The sequence below is a fragment of the Eriocheir sinensis genome, chromosome 34 (assembly GCF_024679095.1).
Source record: "Eriocheir sinensis breed Jianghai 21 chromosome 34, ASM2467909v1, whole genome shotgun sequence".
NCBI classification, from domain to species: domain Eukaryota; kingdom Metazoa; phylum Arthropoda; class Malacostraca; order Decapoda; family Varunidae; genus Eriocheir; species Eriocheir sinensis.
Genome location: NC_066542.1, coordinates 4437596 through 4458149, shown reverse-complemented (window position 1 = coordinate 4458149; position 20554 = coordinate 4437596). Strand labels below are relative to the sequence as shown.

Below are 20554 nucleotides of genomic sequence, written 5' to 3'. Positions count from 1 at the left end.
CTGGTGCCCTTTGTTTGGGGGCTTGCCAACAAGTGCAGATGGCCCAAAGGGTGCCCCAAGACAGTCACAGAGAATAGCCTTCAAATATGGTAATGAATGATGTAAAGCAAAGCCTACTTTTCTATCAATCTCTGAACAACCTAACGCTTGCACTACTCACCCTCAGCGTGTCGTGGAACTCCATCGCCTTCTCCATGGCATCAATCAGGTTCTCTTCCCTCTTGGCGTACAACGCTGTCACGTTGTCCCAGGCGTAGTCCAGGTCCTCAATGTTCTTCTTCACCTCTGGCTTGTCAGAGTCGCCAACCAGGGTGATCAACTCCCGGCCGGTCTGGCGCACCTGCTCCACCTCGGGCTTGGTCTGGTCGATTTTGTTCTTGATCTGCGACAACTCCTCACGCTGTTGCTTGATGGCCTGAGGCTCGACGGCCACGGGTTCTTGAGCCTTGAGGGTGTCCTGGAGGTCCTTGAGGGCAGCCATAACGTTCTGGAGCTCGTCCCAGAACTTCTCAGCCATGGCGAGTGCGTCTTCGAGTGACTGGCCGCGCTGTGTGGTGGCCATCTGCACCATGTCCCACAGCTTGTTGAGGCGGTCGAGCTTGGACTTGATATCCTTGACGGCGGGGTCGTTCCTCGAGGCCTTGTTGATGACGTCCTCGGCGGCAGCCTTCACGGCAGCAAAGGCAGACTCCTTCCTCTCCAGGTCGTCGATGATGCCGTTGTTCTCCTGCACCTGTTCGTGGATCTTCTCGGGGTGCGCTGAGATGGGCTCGGCGTTCTTCACCTGGTCGGCTGTCTCTGCCAGGGCGGAGAGCATGCCGTCCAGCTTGTCCGAGAACTGGCTGGTCTCCTGAAGGGCGTCCTCCAGGGCTTGGCTCCTCTCGCGCAGGGCGTACTTGAGGGCGTTGTACCTCTCGTTGTCGCTCTCCAGCAGCTCCTGGATCTTGAGGCCGTCTTCGTTGTTGACAAGCTTCAGCAGGGCGCCGCCAGTCTTGTTGAGCTTGTCCAGGAGCGGCTTGTGGTCCCCGATGGACTGGAGGAAGCTCTTGTTCTTCTCCATCTGGCGGATGATCTGGTCGGCGCGGAGGGCGGGCGTGTCCATGACCATTGCCTCGTTCTCCATGGCGGCGAGCCAGTCGTCCAGCTCGTGGTGCGTCTCGAAGAAGTGCTCGGCCAGGGGCAGGGCCTGCTCCAGGGTGGACAGGCGGTCGGAGGACAGCTTGGACACCAGCTCCATGGTCTCCTTGAGGTCATCCATCTTCTCCCTCAGCTCGCTGGTGTCCTCGTGGTGCGGGGACTCGCGCAGCACCTTCTTGGCGTTGGACAGCACGTCCCTCACTCTGCCCTTCTGGCTGGCCACGTCGTCGTTGAGTGCCTTGTGCTCCTTCAGCTGGATGCGGATCTCCTCGGGGTCCACGCTGGGAGGCTCGGCTTCACGGATCTGTCCCTCGACCTCTCTGAACCATCCCAGCAGCTCATCGATGTCCTGGGTGACCTCCTGGGACCTCTGCTTGGACATGTGGATCCTCTCCATCCTCCTCTGGATCTGTTCACAGATCTGCTCAAACCTCCTGTTGTCCCTGGTGACCAGCGTCTCAATGTTTGAGGCGCCCTCCCCGGGGGAGATCTGGCACAGCTGCGGGCCGACAAGATTGACGGCCTCCACCAGTGGACGGTGTTCCTGTATCTCCTGGGACAGTCTCTCAATCTCCTCCTCCATGATCTGTCCCGAGGAGTCAATGCTCTGCAGCTGACCCTCGACGGACAGCATCCAGGAGCCCAGGCGGTCGTGGGCGCTGTGGAACTGCTGCACCAGGGGCAGCGCCTCGTTGGCTGCCTTGTGGAGGTCCGTGGCCTTGGCGCTCAGGTCGTTGTAGCGCCGGTGTATGGAGTCCAGCTTGTCCTTGAGCTGCAGGGCCTCATCGCTGGAGATGTGCTTCATGAGGTGGGAGCCGGCATCCATGACCTCGCCGACCTGCTTCTCGTGGGACACGACCTCCTCTCCAAGGTCCGTCAGTTCGTCCATCTGCTCCAACAGCTTCTCCACAAACACGGACAGGACGCGGTACTTGGACAGGCGTGCCTCCATCTCGTCCATCCAGGAGAGCAGGTCTTCATAGGTCAGCACCAGGTGGCGCAGGCCAACCTTGGACTCCTGGAGGAGGCGGCCGAGAGCCTCGGAGTCTTCCACCAGCTGGCCGTACCTGTCGGTGGTGGCCTGCAGCTTGTCGGCCAGGGCGTTGGCCTCATCATCGCCGATCAGGCTCATGAGGGCCGTGGCCACGTCAGTGAGGTCGTCAAAGGCTGGCTTCTGGCCCAGGATCTCGTCGTGCAGGTGGTCATGCTCGTTGAGGAGGCGCTGGATCTTGGCCTCGTCGGACGGCACGGTGCTCATCTCCTTCAGCTTCTTCTCGGTGCGGTCCAGCCATTCTGAGATGGGGTTCAGCTTGTTCTGGAACTCCTTGGCAACCTTCAGGGTCTCCTCCAGGGCCTCCATGCGCTCCTGGGAGCGGGCACCTGCGTCGTCAAAGCGGTTCAGCAGGTCGTCCATCTGGCCCTCAACCACGGCCTTCTCCGAGGGCTCCAGGTCAGCGGCCAGGCTGCGGCCCATGGACAGCAGCGCCTGCATCTCGTTCTGGCGGTCCAGGAGCATCTTCCTCAGGAACTTCTGCTCCTGTGCCTGGGCCTTCACCACGGAGTACTCCCCGGAGATGGGCGCCTGGTTGGCCATCATCTCCTCAAAGTTTCCGAGCCACTGCAGCATGCTGTCAAGGGCATCCTGGAACTTGCCAGACTGCATGAGTCCCTTGTCCAGGGCCTTCTCCCTGTCTCCAATCATCTCCTTCAGGCGGTTCCACAGCTCGTTCAGTGAGTCAATGTCATTCTCCAGGGCCTGGGTGTTGACGCCAGAGGCAGCGCTCTGGATGAGGCCTTGGCCAAGCTTGTTACACTCAGCAACCTGCTTGCTGAGGGCTTCAATCCTCTTTCCTTTGAAGCGCTTGAACTCCTCCTGCTGGGCGATGATGGTGTCCACGTCGGCGCCCACAGGCTTGAAGGCCTCGCCCTCCTTGTCCGTCTCATTGATGTCGTCCATCACGTTGTTGTATTTGTCGTAGAAGTTCTCCAGCTTCTTCATGACTGTGTCCAGGTCCTTGTTGCGGGTGTCGCAGCGGTCCTGGATCTTCTTCAGCTGCCTCTCGAGCTGCTTGATCTGGTCCTCGGAGGCGCGGTTGTTGGCGTTGGTGAAGCCTTGGTTCACCAGCTCCTCCAGGGCAGCCTTGGCGTCACTGATTTCGTCTCCCTTCATGTCCACCTTGGACATGAAGCTGTGGAGCTGGTCGATCTGGTTAGTCACTGTCTTCATGTCCCTGCCGACGGGCGCCATGCGGTCCAGCTCGTCGTCCAGGCCGGACAGTTCCTGCCCAACGTTCTTGACGAGGGCGCTGAACTGGTTCACTGCGTTGGAGGCTTCCTCCAGGTCGTGGCAGCGGTCCTCCAGCTTGCCTCTCAGGTTGCCATAACGGTCTGCCAGTCTCTCAACTTCATCCTGGATGTGCGTGGCGTCGGAGCCGAGGGAGTCGGCCGCCCCACACAGGTCCTCACCCTTGTGCTTCACCTGGTCCACCTGCTTGGCAAGGGCTTCGGTCTCATCCAGCAGGGCCTTCATTCTCTCCAGGGACTTTGCATCCTTCCCTGTCCCTGCAAGGGTGTCCAGGGAGGCCAGCCTGTCGCCGCAGCGCTGGAGGGTGTGGTCCAGGTCTCGGGCCTTGTCGTTGAAGTCGGCCAGCTTGGCGGCAACATCGTCAAGGTCCTGGGCCCGGGCAAACACAATGGCGTTGAGGTGGTCCCAGCGCTCCTTCATCAGGCCGACGGCATCGTGCACGCCCTCGTGGTCGGTGTCTGTGCATAAAATGAGTTTCTCGCCTGCAGTTCTGTTGTTCTCATAATCCCCACTGTGGCGAGACACCTCATTCTTGAAGGCCTGAATGTCCTTGATCTGCTTGTCAATGGCTCTCTTCTCAAAGGCAATGGGCTCCATGGACCTGGCCCGGTCCTCGGCCTTGTCCAGCCAGGGGTTGAACCGGTCCTGCTGGGTGTGGAACTTGTTGCAGGTGTCCATGCAGTTCTGGAGTCTGGTGCGGCGGTCCACGGCCACCTTGCGCACGTTGTCCCATTCCTTCTTGATGGCGTCCAGGGTTGCCGTCAGCTGGCGGTTCAGATCCTTGCGAGATGACTTGGCAACAATGTCTTTGCCCTTGTTGATCATCATGATGACCTCGTGTTCCTTGGCCATCAGGTCCTTGTAGATGGGCTCAAAGTCTGCCACTTGGTGTCCCAAGATGTCCCTGTCAGCAGACACCAGCAGCTGGTCCTTGAGGTGGGCCACCTGGTCTGAGAGCCACTCCTGGATGTCCTGGCAGGACTGCCCAAACTCTTCCTCGTCCCTGAGGGACGCCTCAAGCTCTGACTTGCGGTTCCCAAGTTTCCTCTCGAGGTTGTTGAACATTCTGTTGAGCTGCGTGATCTTGGCCTTGATGTCACTCTTGGAGGATGCATCGGACAGGATGGAGATCAGCTGGTCTCCGAGCCCCTCCAGGTCGATGAGGTCAGCTCGGGCCTTCTGGAGTCCCTTCTCGAGGATGATGACTGCTTCGATTTGCTTGGCAGAGTCTGCGCCGGAAGCCGTGACCTCGTCGAAGTCGTCTCCCAGCTTGAGCAGGGTGTCGTGTAGCTTGTTGTACTTGTCGTAGAAGTCGGTGCTGGCGTCGGAGGCAGCGTTGAGGGCGGAGTCCCGGGAGTCCAGCTGGCCAATGAGTTCTGTCCACTTGTTGTTGATGGTGTCCAGCTTGTCGTTCATCTTCTTGGCTGCCATGGAGTTGGGCTCGCAGGCGCCAATGATGTTGTCCCCGGCGTCGTTGAGGTCCGCCAGCTTGGGCTCCTGGGACTGGAACTCTTCCCTCAGGACCTGCACCTGCTGGGCCTGCATCTGGACCATGCGCGGGTCCGAGGCGATGGGGCCCAGGACGGTCATCATGCGATCCTTGGAGTTGAGCCAGTTGTTGAGGGCGTCATAGCTATCCAGGAAGTCTTTGGTTCTTTCCAGGAAGGTGAGGCGGTCCTTCAGCCTGCCCTGGAGCTCCTTGAAGCGGTCACTGATGAGGTCAACCTGGTCCTGCAGGATGTCGGCGCCAGGAGCTGTAGGACGCTTCTTGATGAGTTCGACCACTTGGATCTTGAGGGAGTCGAGAGCCGGCTGCTTCTCCAGGAGGTCTTCGAGGACGCTCTTGCACTGCTTGGTATACTTGTCAGCCTCCTCCTTGGTGGTGGGCACGACCTCCCTGGGCATGGTGCGTTCTGCCTTGTCCAGGATGAGCGTGACGGAGCGCATGTTGTCGCTCAGCTTCTTCAGCTCGTCCTTCATGAGGTCGAGGTCGTTCTGGCGGTCGGTGAGACGCATTCCAATCATGTCATAGCGGTTGTTGACTTGCATCAGCTCCTTCTGGATGGGACTCATGTCTGGAAGGGCGTCGAGAAAGGTTACGTTTCTCAATACCCAAAAAGGAAAACTATGCGATTCTATAAGTAATAATACCCATAACTCTATAGATAATACTACCCACAACCCTTGGAATACCTTACTTAGCATAGCACTATTATCTCTACAAGTCTTCAGAGCTATAACCAAAATAATAATACCCATAATTCTACAGGTAATACAGCCCACAACCCTTGGAATACCTTACTTATCATAGCACTATTATCTCTACAAGTCTTCAGAGCTATAACCAAAATAATAATACCCATAATTCTATAGATAATACAGCCCACAACCCTTGACACACCTTACTTAGCATAGCATTATACTAGTAAGTCATCTATAGGCTCATGTTCTAGTAATGTAACCACCCCCTATCACTAAGTTTACAGATTCATGAGCAAATAATATGACACAAAAGGCTTTATTTAGAACCACAAACACTGTCCCTGTAAACCTGAGCTTGTTCAAACCAACCATGCAAATCAGATACCTCAAACCTTCTCCGAGAGTGCCCATGCAACAACCCCTGGCGTGACTGACTAACCATCGAGGTGGAATCCTTCTTGTGAGGTGCGTCTGCTAGCATAGCCTCCAGGGATGGGTGACATGGGGCCAGAGCCATTGAAGCCCATCAGCTTGTGGGACGGTGAGGACCCACGTGCATCTTGTGACACTCGCCTCGCTACAAACACACACAAACCCCAACACAATGCAACTTTCAGCCAAAGCGAGGAAACACAGGTATTGGTAAAGCTTTCTCGGCATCAGCCACCAACGGACAACCCCAAGGAGACTTATGTGAGAGCGTAAGACTCGTAATCGAAGACACTTTTGGCTTGTGATAATAATAATAATAGAAGTGATTTTTTACATCATAGGAAAACTCAACATATCCGCCTTGTATCACGTCCGCAAGTACATGTTCGTTTTCTGTTTACGTTCCGAAGAGCGTAAGACTCGTAATCATCGACACTTTCGGCTCATGATGATAATAATAATTGAACTCTTCTTTGTACAGTATAAGAAAACTCAGCATATCCGCCTTGTATCGCGTCTGAATGTGCACTTTCATATTCTGTTTACGTTATGAAGAGTGAAAAAAAGTGATAGGCGGAAAAATTGACTTCCGATTAAGACTTGTAAAAATTGACTTCTGATTAAGATTTGTAAAAATTGACTTCTGATTAAGACTTGTAAAAATTGACTTCCGATTAAGACTTGTAAAAATTGACTTCTGATTAAGACTTGTAAAAATTGACTTCTGATTAAGACTTGTAAAAATTGACTTCTGATTAAGACTTGTAAAAATTGACTTCCGATTAAGACTTATGAAAAAAATACGCAGAAAAATTACTTCCGACTAGGACTTGATGAACGCCACAAGACAGCAAGTGAGTTTTGATCAAGCGCAAGATTCTCGGACATACACAAACAGGGTTGAGCAAGACTGACTGACTGACTGACTTCCTCGGGGATTGTTCGCTTGGCGTCTGATGCAGTTTTTACGGAAAGACAAGCAAATAACTTTATCTTTATATGAATCAAAACTACTTATTGAATTACGTGAAAAAATAAACTTGAGGGGCAAATCAGTGTATCAGCAAAAAGTGGCTGTGCTTTTAAAATTATATACATGCAGAAACAAATCATGGTCAACATTTTGTGATATTGATAAAAAAAGATAAAAATATAGAAAAACATCAACATTTTAAACTCGATGTGCAGAAGCAAGCAGATTTTGAGGACAGGGAAACTTCTTAACGGAAAAACACAACTTAATAGTGTGAGCGTAATTACCATAGACTTAAGTGCAGTGTAGAAAATGATTTAATGTTAGGTGTAGCTTTAGTGATGGAGGAAAGGACTTGTGTGAAAAAGGAAAAGAAAACCCAAAAATCAATACTGTGAGTGTAATTACCGTAGACTTAAGTGCAGTGTAGAAAATGATTTAATGTTAGGTGTAGCTTTAGTGATGGAGTGAAGGACTTGTGTGAAAAAGAAAAAGAAACCCCCAAAAATCAATACTGTGAGCAAAATTAGATTAAAAATTATAAGTGCAGAGTAGAAAAGGATTTAATGTTAAGTGTAGATTTAGTGATGGAGGGGAGTACTTACGTGAAAAGGAAGAATGAAACCCCCCCAAAAAATACTGTGCGAAATTATCAAAAACCAAAAGAGTTTAAACAGACAAAAAGTGCATACACTCGTACACTTCCACATCAATATGCGCACGGAGGCCATAGAGACATTGCAGTGCTCTGGTCTCGCTAGCTTATGCAACGCTGAAGCCAGAATTGAAAGGAGGCAGATGCAGTTGTATTGGCTAAAGGAGAAGGTGGAGACAGGAGTGAAGGATTGTTACGAGTGGGAGAAGAAAGAGGAGAAGGAGAAGAGAGAAGGAGAAATTCAGAGTTACGATTATCAAGAATGAGAGGAGGAGGAGAAGGAGAAGGAGGAGAAGTGAGGAGGAGAAAATCAATGCAGAGTTATGACCATGGAGTGTAGAAGAAGAAGAAGAAGAAGAAGAAGAAGAAGAAGAAGAAGAGGGAAGTAGGAAATCAAATCAGGGTATACAATTGTCAAGAGTGGGAGAAGAAAAAGGAGGATGAGGAGGAAGAGGAGGAGAGAGAAAAGAGAGAAGAAGGCCAAGAAGAAGGAAAAGGAGGAGGAGGAAGAGGAGGAGAGAGAAAGAGAGAGGGAGGAAATCAAGTCAGGACATAAACAGAAAAGAAGATAAAGTAGGAGAGAGGAAGAGAAAAAGGAAGGAGGAAGAAGGGAAGAGAAAATCACAGAAAAAACACCACACCAATCACAACACTCAAGGCCACAGACACATTCCAGCACGCACCAACAACCCTTCGTACAGTACCTGGGGATTTGAGAGGCGACGTGATAGATGGGCGCTTGACTGGCGTGACAGAAGAGCGTCTGCGTGTTGGGCTCTCCGGCCGCTCTCCTCGCAGCAGAGCGTCGTAGGCATTGCCCAGCTCGTTCAACTTGTCGATGGTTGGCCCGTACTCCCTGTGCTCCTTCAAGAGTGGCTGGAAGAGGGGATAAGTCACACCATTACTACTACTACTACTACTACTACTACTTCATTCAACATCCATACTCATCAATAGTGGCTGGAAGAAGGGTTGATATACTATTACTACTACTGAGACTTCTTTCCTTGTCGTCTTTGCTGAATATCCTTACTAACTTCCCTTATGGAGTTGGATAGTTACTACACCACTACTTCTACTACTACTACTACAACTACTACTTCTATTTCTTCTTTCTTCTTCTTAGTTTTATTTTCCCTTATGGAGTTGGATGGTTGATACACCTACACTATAATTTACTATACACTTAAGTTAATGAAGAAGCAAAGAAAATCATGTATGGGGTCAGTGAGGACGTTTACAGGAGGGAATATTATGTTTTTTGTCTTCTTTAACACTTTTCTCTTCAAGGAGCGGTAATTTTGTGGTCTTTTTCTTCCCCTTACTTTCCTTCATGTTTGCCCTCGACTTCTCCTCTAGTTCATATAAGAAAAAATCTACATAAACCCAAAATTGAAATATGAAGTGGGAGTTTATTTTGGGTCAAGAATGTCCAGTGCACCAACCTTGATATCCTCTGTCTGCTTCCTCACGATCTCCTGCTCCAAGCCGACAGGACGGAAGTTGTCCATGGTGTTCTCGGTGGTGGTGAGCCATTGCATGCAGCGGTCACGCAGCTGCTCGTAGGCCAGCAGCTGCTCCGAGCGCTCCTTGCCATTGCGGGCGCGTTCGTCGAGCGCCTCGTTCAGCTCACGCCACTGGCCCTCCAAGTTCTGTGGATGGGATGAGGTTGTAATGTTTCACTCTGGTCATTCATTAATCAGGACACACTAAGCAGCTGGAAGGCTTTACATTACTTAAGTGCATATTACATTATATACATACAAATTCACCATTAAAACCACTCAAGAAATGTCTAAAATAACAATGAAAAAAACCTAAACAGCTCTTAAAATGGCACTTAAAAGAAACGGTGATAAAAAGCTGTCATTTCCACTCCAAGAATCACCTAGAAATACAAGCAAAATGATAACAAAAAAATAAACACTGTACTAATGAACCTAAAAATAACAAATAACAACAGCATTACCTTGATCTTGTCCTTGACGGGAGAGGTGTCAGTGACGTCTTTCTTAGACACGAGGTCCTTGCCCGTCCTGACCATGCCATCGAAGTCATCGGAGCGGGCATCGCGCTGGCGGGATATCTCGTCGATCTTCCTGGCATAGCTGAGGTGGGGAGGGAAACACACACGTCAAGATATGGATAGAGAGGAGGAACATATATCATACAGGTCAGTTAAAGAATGGATGGGAAGAGAAAACAAACACTTCAGTTATGGATAGAGAGGAGGGACCCATCTTGCAACACATACGTCAGTTAAAGTTAAAGGATAGAAAAAGGGACCAAACTAGCTGACCATTATACATACACATACACTACACTTAAAAGACAGAGAGGAGGAAGGAATATTACAGCATACACATCAGTTAAAGAATAGAGGAATGAATCTTGCTAACCAATACACAAAGGAAGTCAACGATATATACAAAAAAGGCTAATCTTAACTGATGAACATTAAATTACATAAAGAATAAATATACACACACTAAAAAGGATACAGAAATTAATGGCTCTCAAATACCTCTCAATATCCAGGGCAAGGACTTCCCTGGACTCGATGACCTCCACAATCTCGATGTACCACTCCTCGAAGTGCTGCACGGACACTGTGAAGGCGTCCAGCTGGGTAGACACGTTCTCCAGGTGGTGGCCGCGAGACTCGGACTTCTCAACCACCTTCTCGAACCTGCAAAGGGGGAGAGATTGAAGGGTTAGTCGGGTTGAGCGAGGAGGAGGAGGAGGAGGAGGAGAAAAGAGAAGAATATCAAATCACAAAATAAGAACGTTGAATGAAATGAAGAACAGGAGAAGAGTGAAGTGGTGTAGAAGAAGAAGAAGAAGAAGAAGTAGAGAATACCAAACCACAAAATATGAACGTTGAATGAAAAGGAGAAGTGTTTTATCGCGTTCATGGTGCAGAAGAATTGTCAAACGATCACTAGGCTTACAAAACTACCCATGGAAATACTACCCACCCACAACCTCTACGAAAACCTTATCAAAAGAGGGCGTGCAAGCCCCGAAGTCTTTATAATGGGGACTTAAGGATACTGCAGGAAACTAATATATGACTTAGCCGTGCAAATAGGTGTGTGTGATACTTAATAAAAATGATAGTAATAGTTTTGATAGGCTAATGATAACCTACTCTGAAAAACTGTGAACTGGGGTACGAGAAATAACTTGATATGGAAATCGTGTTATTACTGGGTTAAGCATTATTCCTTTTACACTAAGTCGCTAGGAAGTGTGAGAACAAGGCACGTGGCTGAGGGCAGAAACAAGTATCACGGTGGGGGAAAACAATACGGGTACAATTTCGTTCAGTAACTCGACGCGCGCATCTCACTGGCCGCGACATTCACCACCTCGCCGACCGCAGCCTCGCCAAGCCCAAGCGCCACGCACCTCATCAACTCTTCGCTAAACTCACTAACGAAAGTCTTTAAGTACCGAAACAGCATCCTCTTAAGCTCTTCCTTGGCGTAACGAAGTGCCAGGCGGCGGACTCTTAGTGCTAGGCGACGCTTGCACTCTTGAAGCACCGGTAGAACAAGACAAAGGGAGATGAAGACGACTGCCATGAAGGAAAAAGAGTAAGATCGAGGAGCGGATGGCGTGGGCTCAAGGGTCTCCAGGTCACCTATGAGATGCTGGAGCCGGCGAACCTTGTAAATGAGTCCGGTTGAAGGGTTAAAGTGAGGTTCGTTGAGGCACAGTAAGGAAGGAGCGGGTGGTAGGTGTTCACGGGGGTGCCTCAAGGTCTTCGGTTGAGCTCGAGTCGCTACTGGATGGCTCTGGGAATGGCTGGCTACCCCGAGAACCTCTACAGCGATCGCCACCACGGCCACGATTGCGCTAGTTATGAAGACCTGCCATGCTCGTGTGCCGCAGAACATGGAAGAAAAAATAGTAAGGGAAGACTAAGCATACGAAACACGTCTTCAGTTGAGCTTGAGTCGCTACAGGAGGATTCAAAAGGCTGGCTAACCCGAAAACATCAACAACAATCGCCACCACGGCCACGATTGCGCTAGTTATGAACACCTGCCATGCTCGTGTGCCGCAGGACATGGAAGAAAAAATAGTAAGGGAAGACTAAGCATACGAAACACGTCTTCAGTTGAGCTTGAGTCGCCACAGGAGGATTCAAAAGGCTGGGCTACCCCGAGAACCTCTACAGCGATCGCCACCAGACACGACTGCACTAGATAATGAACATCTGCCATTCTTGTGTCCCGGAAACCATCAAACAAAAAGAAATACGCGAAGACTAAACACTAAACAAGGGAAGACCAGACATACGAAACAAGTCACATGGTCATTGCGGTAAGACAAGGAGATTGAAGTATGCGTATTTATAAGGGGTTTTGAATCTTCCTCTTCTTAGGCGCTGTAGCACGGATATGTTTCGTCTGTTACGCAAACTGAATATATACGAAAAAATCTCCATATTGCCGGTGATAAACGAAGCCTAATGTATGTGTAGCCTATGTAATGTGTATTAGAATCTCTCTTTCTTCTTGATGATGTAATCCACACACAAAACATCGTAGAGAGAAAAGGAAAGGAAAATAACATAAGCTGAGTGCCCTCGAAGCTGCAAAACTCGCGGGCCCCAAAATACCTCGAGAAACAAAAGAAGCACACAAGTTAGCGTAATAATCTGAGACAATAGAATAATCCGGCCATTAGGGAAGGAGAGAAAGAGGAAAAGAGAAAGATCCGCCGTAAGAGAAAATGTTATAATGAGCTGATAAAACAATAAAACTCGCGGGGCCCAAAATACCTCGAGAAACAAAAGAAGCTCAAGAGGGTAGCGTAATAATCTGAGACAATAGAATAATCCGGCCATTAGAGAAGGAGAGGAAGGGGAAAATAAATATTGCATCGTAAAAGAAAATGTTATAATGAGCTGATAAAACACTAAAATTCGCGGGCCCAAAATACCTCGAGAAACAAAAGAAGCTCAAGAAGTTAGCGTAATAATCTGAGACAATAGGATAATCCGGCCATTAAGGGAAGGAGAGGAAGATAAGAGAAAGTGCATCGTAAAAGAAAATGTTATAATGAGCTGATAAAACAATTAAACTCGCGGGCCCAAAATACCTCGAGAAACAAAAGATCAAGAGGGTAGCTTAATAATTCAAGACAATAGAATAATCCAGCCATTAGGGAAGGAGAGGAAGGGGAAAAGAGAAATTGCATCGTAAAAGAAAATGTTATAATGAGCTGATAAAACAATGAAACTCGCGGGGCCCAAAATACCTCGAGAAACAAAAGAAGCTCAAGAAGTTAGCTTAATAATTCAAGACAATAGAATAATCCGGCCATTAAGGGAAGGAGAGGAAGATAAGAGAAAGTGCATCGTAAAATAAAATGTTATAATGAGCTGATAAAACAATAAACCTCGCGGGGCCAAAAATGCCTCGAGGGAAAAAAAATGAGGAACCGGAAGCTGACGTAATGAGAGACAATAGAAGATGATGACGATGAAGAGAGAGAGAGAGAGAGAGAGAGAGAGAGAGAGAGAGAGAGAGAGAGAGAAAGGCCACACGCTAGGCTATACGATTTCTTTTCCGAGTTCGAGAAGCCAGTCAATCGCTCTAATTCTTGAAGGACGACGAAGTGAAAATCCAAAACCCAACCAGAGGAAGAGACTAACGAAGAGACAGATAGATAGAGAGGAAGAGAGAAACAAGGAAGAGATAGCTACACAGACAGAGAGATAGAGATAGAAACTTAAAGACAGAGAGACAGCGCCATAATAACGTGATGAGTTGGACCGTATGCAGACAGGGCAGGATTGAGGTTCTTGCAACACCACGGACGGAAAAAAGGAGAAAGAGGGAGAGAGAAAAAAATATCCAGCCTGGGAACGCCACTATGCAAATGACGCACTAGCCATGAATGACGATGAGGAAGCTGCTTAACATCACGAGAGAGAAAGAAAAAGGAGAAAAAAGGGAGTCTCAGTGTTTGGGTCAGCCAGTTCCACAGCTAGATATATATATTGTTTGTAAGCTCTCTAACGAGTCTAACCCAATACCAAAGACTATAGGGCATTGTTACTGGCCTCTTACAGACTCCTTAGGTTCTTATTATAGTGTTGGTGTCCAAAAGGAAGCGAAGGAATTAGGCTATACGGGATATCTCTCTTTAATGTCAGACTCCTTAGGTTCTTCTTATAGTTAAAGCGGCCCATACACGCTCAAATTTTTTGTCAAATTTTTTGATGTCAAATTATTTGACATGAATTTGATCGTGTGTGGCATAATTTGATGGCCTAAAAGGTTTGATGTCAAATCTTTTAATCATCTGATTTCAGTAGATATTTTTTGATTTGACATCAAATAATTTGTGCGTGTGTGGCAGCTAGCAATAGTTTGCGCAAATTAGTTAGTGATTGGACATAATCAGAGGAGGACGTGCACGGCTCATCGTCATCATGGCTCCATCGAAACAGGAAAAGAAATTTCTTCTTGAGCTTATTGATGACACTCGGGAGCAAACTGAAAATTTGATGAGAAGTTTGAACGTGTAGGGCGAACGTCAAACCGTCAAATAATTTGACATCAAAAAATTTGACAAAAAATTTGAGCGTGTATGGGCCGCTTATTAAGGAAGCGAAGTATTTTAGGCTATACGGGATATCTCTCTTTATTGTCAGACTCCTTAGGTTCTTCTTATAGTCAAGGAAGCGAAGTATTTTAGGCTATACGGGATATCTCTCTTTAATGTCAGACTCCTTAGGTTTTTATTATAGTTAAGGAAGCGAAGGAATTAGGCTATACGGGATATCTCTCTTTAATGTCAGACTCCTTAGGTTTTTATTATAGTTAAGGAAGCGAAGGAATTAGGCTATACGGGATATCTCTCTTTAATGTCAGACTCCTTAGGTTCTTCTTATAGTCAAGGAAGCGAAGTATTTTAGGCTATACGGGATATCTCTCTTTAATGTCAGACTCCTTAGGTTCTTAAATAGTGTTGATGTCCATAAGGAAGCGAAGGAATTAGGCTATACGGGATATCTCTCTTTAAGGAATATATGAAGTATTTATAAAGAGAAAATTACGTAAAACATGATTCCCTTTTTCCTCTCAGCTTCACGTCTTGCACCTCGACACCTCGCGCGTGAATGAATCCTTTGAAGTTCTGCCTCGTTAAAATAGCACCATTGCCACCACCACCACCACCGCCACCACCACAAATAACAATATGGACAAATATGCCTAAAGTAATGATGATGATAGAGAGAAGGAAGAGGAGGAAGAGAAGGAGAAAATGACCAGCATCGCTCATTTCATTATACAAATCGGAAATGATCTTAAAAGGCACTTATGTCCATAGTAGGCGAACTGACTGACTGACTGGTTGACTGACTGGGTGGGTTGGTAGGTGGCTGACTGACTGAATAATAGACTGGCTGACTGAGTGGTTGACTGACTGACTTGCTAACAATATCTAAAGAGGCACTTATGTCCATAGTGGGCGAACTCAATGACTGACTGACTGACTGACTGACTGGGTGGGTGGTTGGTAGGTGGCTGACTGGCTGAATAATAGACTGGCTGACTGACTGGATGTTATCTCTCTCCCTCTCTCCCTCCCATTCCTTTCCTTCCCTTTCCTCCCTCCCATACTCATATCACGGACTGGGTGACTGAGTGACTGGCGGACAAACTGAGTGACTGGCTGAATCCCTCTCCCTCCCTCCCCTCTCCTCCTTCCCTTCCTTCCCTCCCACACATCATATCACGACCAACACAACAACACAGCCTCTCTCTTTGCTATACGCGGACTCCTCGTTACGCTGTGTCATCCACTATTGTGCTACACATTACCCCACGTCAAGTTTGGCTCCTCGCCGCCCGCCCGTCGCGACCACAAGCCTCATATCCCGTCAGACGCTTTCGGTTCTCACAACAACTATTCTTCAAAGGCTACAAAGAAGATAAATCGGGTTCTTATGAGTGTTTTCCGCATTCATGGGTACAGAGGCCTTGTCAAACTATCACTCGGCTCATACAACTACCCATGGATATACTAACACAACTTCTACGAAAGTCTTATTTATGGTAGGGTGTATAAGCCCATAATGTTTGAGAATATGGGGTTTTACGGCTCTCTCTCTCTCTCTCTCTCTCTCTCTCTCTCTCTCTCTCTCTCTCTTCCCACAAGGACGCCCGCCAGCCGCCCACGCGCAGCAGGTTTCCTATTTACTAAAGGAGGGATGGAAGCAAGTCGACGATTGGAGTCTTAAAAATTAGAAGCGACTTTGCGTACAAAAACAACATACCAATCCTTGACTCAATGATCACCACGAGTATAAAAGACGCATTCTCTTGTGTATGAAGGCAACTCGATGAAGCTACTGATAAAAGAACAACACGGGGGTAGGTGATTCAGCGATGCCCCGGAGGTATTACATGTGTTCACCCTTGAGTGCGTAACCTTGCTTAGTGAGATGAAAGGCGAGGAGATGCGGAAGCTTGTCTACTCTCACGCACTGCACCGGCCCTTCCTTCTACCTTGTCTAACTTTAAAGGTTGGTATGCTCACACGCTTCCGCCTCCCCGTCAACGATTTCCAAAGGTCGATAAGGAGATTGATTGGGTTCTTACGAGTGTTTCTTTACGTTTATTGTGTAGAAGCCTTGTCAAACTACCACCAGGCTTCCAATGGCCCTTTTACTTCAATGGTCGGGACACTCACACGATTCCGCCTCCCCGTCAATGATTTCCAAAGGTCGATAAGGAGATTGATCGGGTTCTTATGAGTTTTTCTTTACGTTTGAAGTACTGAAATCTTGTCAAACTATCAGGCTTTCCAACGGCCCCTCCTTCTACCTTGTCTAACTTTAATGGTCGGGATACTTAGACGCTTCCGCCCTCACATCAACGAATTCTAAAGGTCTATAAGAAGACTGATTGGGTTCTCATGAGTTTTTCTTTATGTTTGGGGTATAGAAATCTTGTCAAACTATCAGGCTTTTCAACGGCCCCTCCTTCTACCTTGTCTAACTTTAATGGTCGGGATACTTAGACGCTTCCGCCCTCACATCAACGAATTCTAAAGGTCTATAAGAAGATTGATTGGGTTCTTATGAGTGTTTGTTCAGGTAAATGGTATATAAGACTTTTCAAACTAACTATCAGGCTTTGCAACGGCTCTTCCTTCTACCTCGTCTAGTTTCAATGGTTGGTATACTTAAACGCTTCCGCCCATGACATCAACAATTTCCAGAGGCCACAGAGGTGATTAATCGGGTCCTAATGAGTGTTTCCTTACGTTCATGGTGTAGAGGCCTTGTCAAACTACCACCAGGGTCATAAAACTACCCCTGGAAATGCCCGCTATAACTCCTACGAAAGCCTTGTCAAATGCGTGTGTGCTTGGCCGCCTGAATGTTTAAGAATAAGAATGTTTAAAAATGTTGCTTGGGTCACATTCTGAACATAATACAACAACTACCTGCCTCATTGCTTTTAGATAAGAACCTGCTACTCTCTCTCTCTCTCTCTCTCTCTCTCTCTCTCTCTCTCTCTCTCTCTCTCTCTCTCTCTCTCTCTCATTCCTGTTTGTTGCCATTTGTCAAATCTCTTCCTAAGGTGACCATCTGTCTTTGTTATATGTCCTTGTTCTCTCTCTCTCTCTCCTGAGCTTTTTTTAAGGTATTTTTCGGTTAAAGGACATATGGTGAGTATATTTCTCTCTCTCTCTCTCTCTCTCTCAACTCTCCCTTTCCTTTTTTCATCTAACTCACTATATTTTTTTATATATCTTCCTAATCTCCCTTTCTCTCCTGTCCTCTTTCAGACCCTGGTGGCAGTCTGACTCTTCTTCTGTACCGAGACCCTCAAAAAACACTCATTAGAACCCGACTGATCTCCTTTTTGGTCCTCTGGAAATAGATTATGTGGGAGACGGATTCGCGGAAGTGTCTGGCTCACTCGTCCCTCTCTCCTGTGTCTCTCCTCTCGCTGTCTCTTCCTCTCTCAGTGTTCCCGATGCCCGTATTGACCCGTCCATGTATAAAGCTGCAGGTCCTCTCCGCTCTGCTCTAAGCTCCCCCAGACACCACGAGAGAAGGAGAGAGAGAGAGATTGCATGGCGAGGGAGTGTGCAGAGGTAGGTTGGAGGACGACGCGCGTAGCCTGACCTAACCTAACCTAACGTGACCTGACCGAACGCATTCACGAGTCTGTCTGTCTGTCCCTCTCTTATGACCTATTGTATTAATCGTTTCTTTATCATATTTATTGCTTTTTTTTTCTTCTGCTTCCTCCTCCTCCTCCTCCTCTTTATTCTTCCTCCTGCATTCTCTTTCCACAACCTCTTCCCCTTCTCTTCCTCCTCCTCCTCCTTCTTATTCTTCCTCTCTTCTTCCTCCTGCATTATCTTCCAACAACCTCCCCTTCTCTTCCTCCTCCTCCTCCTCCTTCTCTTCTTGCGTCACGTCCTCCTCCTCCTCCTTCTCTTCTTGCGTCACGTCCTCGTCCTCCTCCTCCTCCTCCTCCTCTTCCTCCATTTTCTTCTACCTCTCACCTTTTCCCACATTCACCCTCCTCCTCCTCCTCCTCCTCCTCTCCCTCCCAGAGTTGCTGTTAGTATACATTTCCCCACTCCTCCTCCTCCTCCTCCCCCTCTTCCTCCTCCTCTGCCTCCAGACTAGACAGGAAATGCCGATGCTTCCATACTGGAGTGCAAACATTTTTCCCCTGTGTGTGTGTGTGTGTGTGTGTGTGTGACCTCGTGTGGGCGGGCAGGGAGTGGTGTTACGCCCGCTTTGCCCCGCCCACACCTAAAACCCCACAAGGTCTCTCTCTCTCTCTCTCTCTCTCTCTCTCTCTCTCTCTCTCTCTCTCTCTCTCTCTCTCTCTCTCTCTCTCTCTCTCTCTCTCGTTTGTCAAGTCTCATTCGTGTCCTAAGTAAACAAAAGATCATGGAGAGAGAGAGAGAGAGAAAGTGGGAGTGAGAGAGAGAGAGAGAGAGATAATAAACGATAACAAAAGCTAATTACACACACACACAACCCCCCCCCCCCCCACACACACGCACACACACACAGCGATAAGTCATAAAAAAAATCCTTAACCACAAAAATGATAAAACGAGAAATTCTTCGTTAAAATAAAATAAAAATATTAAACAAACACTGACAACCTGTTTTTCTCTTATGACATACGTCGTGTGTGTGTGTGTGTGTGTGTGTGTGTGTGTGTGTGTGTGTGTAAGAGAGGACATGGAGGAAGGATACTTGGACTAGGACGAGTGGGAGGAGGAGGAGGAGGAGGAGGAGGCAAGTTGTGATGTTAAGAATAAATGACTAAATTATGTTATGAGAAGAAGAAGAAGAAGAAGAAGAAATAAAGAAAACTAAATAGAAGGAAAAATAACGAAAAAAATTATGAAAAGGAGAAAAAAGGATGGAAGGAGGTCGAGAGAGAGAGAGAGAGAGAGAGAGAGAGAGAGAGAGAGAGAGAGAGAGAGAGAGAATTACTGAATGCCCTCAAGTCGCCACATAAACTTAACCTCTCCACCACCACCACCACCACCACCACCACCACCACCACCTCCACCACCACCACTTCTACGCTCCATCAACTCCATTAGCTTGTCTGTGTCTCTCTCTACTTCTGCTTGTGTTTATTTAGCTTATTTTCTCTCTTTCTCTCTTTCTTTCTTTCGTTTCCTTCTAATTTGTTTGTTTTTAATCTGAGTTTTTTTGTTCGAAGTTATTTTTTTCATTATTTTATCTTTTTTTAATTTTCTAGTATTTTTTCTGTTTCCTTTTTTTCTTTCTTTTAATTTTTTTTCAATCTCAATTTTTTCTTTTTTTGGTAATTCTTTTTTTCAATCTATCTTTTTTAATTTTCTTAGTTTTTTCCTTTTTTCCTTAGTTTCATTTTTTTCTTTCTTTAATTTTCTTTGTCTCTCAAATTCTTTCTTTCTATTGTTCTTAATTTCCTCTCTCTCTCTCTCTCTCTCTCTCTCTCTCTCTCTCTCTCTCTCTCTCTCTCTCTCTCTCTCTCTCTCTCTCTCTATTACAGTTTATTTCCTTCTTCCTTAGTTTATTTTCCTTCCCCTCCTTTAATTTCTTTCTTCCTTTCCTCCTCTCTCACTTTTCCTTCCCTTCCTTCTCCTCTAAATACTTCTCAAAACTTCTTCTAATGCTTTCCTTTTTAATTTTCTTCATTCCTCTTCCTCCCTTTATTAATTAACAATCTAGTGCTATCGCATCTATCCTCTCTCTCTCTCTCTCTCTCTCTCTCTCTCTCTCTCTCTCTCTCTCTCTCAACTACCAACACCCACACACGCATCTAGAAAGTCACATGACATCGCGAAGCTAACCAACACACCCTCCCTCTCCCTCCCTCTCTCTCTCTCCCTACCTACCAGTACCCCATTCCCTTATACACGCCGCTCCGCCCGTGAGAAGACGCAGGTGTGAATGTGTGTTTGTGGAGATGAAAGGAGAAGGAAGGGGAGAAGGCAAGGAGGAGGAGGATAGGAGAGGTGAAGGAGGGGAATGGGGGAAGAGGAGGAGGAGGAGGAGGACGTGAAGGGGAGCTCACGAACTTGCATATTATTTCTTTGAGCTGCTCGGTAAGGCCTTGGACGTGAACTCTGTGCATTACCACGGTCAGGGATGGTTTAAGAAGCGACTGGCAAAGATAGGGAGGGTAGAAGGGCCTTGTGTTGGTTGTGGAATGGTATAAGACTGAGGTACTGAGGTCATTCGTAAAAGCCTTGGACGTGAACCCTAGGCATTACCACGGTCAGGGATGGTTTAACAAGCGACTGGCAAAGATAGGGAGGGTAGAAAGGCCTTGTGTTGGTTGTG

General features: G+C 47.4%; 1 protein-coding gene and 1 long non-coding RNA gene across 46 annotated transcripts in view; one reads left to right on the top strand and one right to left on the bottom strand.

Moving 5' to 3' along the window:
• Nucleotides 1–20554, bottom strand: part of LOC127006931 (microtubule-actin cross-linking factor 1-like) — a 309855-nt gene that overhangs the window by 33951 nt on the left and 255350 nt on the right. For 44 of the 45 annotated variants that reach the window (XM_050877291.1, XM_050877298.1, XM_050877306.1 and 41 more), the window contains 6 exons: nt 10229–10393; nt 9674–9812; nt 9150–9356; nt 8409–8580; nt 6084–6221; nt 161–5517 (listed from right to left, as the gene is read on the bottom strand). In XM_050877291.1, the coding sequence (XP_050733248.1) occupies nt 161–5517; nt 6084–6221; nt 8409–8580; nt 9150–9356; nt 9674–9812; nt 10229–10393 (6178 nt within the window). The remainder of the gene's footprint in view (nt 1–160; nt 5518–6083; nt 6222–8408; nt 8581–9149; nt 9357–9673; nt 9813–10228; nt 10394–20554) is intronic. The other variant, XM_050877301.1, reaches the window with a different exon arrangement.
• On the top strand, nt 10422–17333 carry LOC127006939 (uncharacterized). Its single transcript, XR_007759927.1, has 3 exons — nt 10422–13885; nt 14387–14460; nt 14607–17333. It is a non-coding gene; the product is annotated as an uncharacterized LOC127006939 (long non-coding RNA).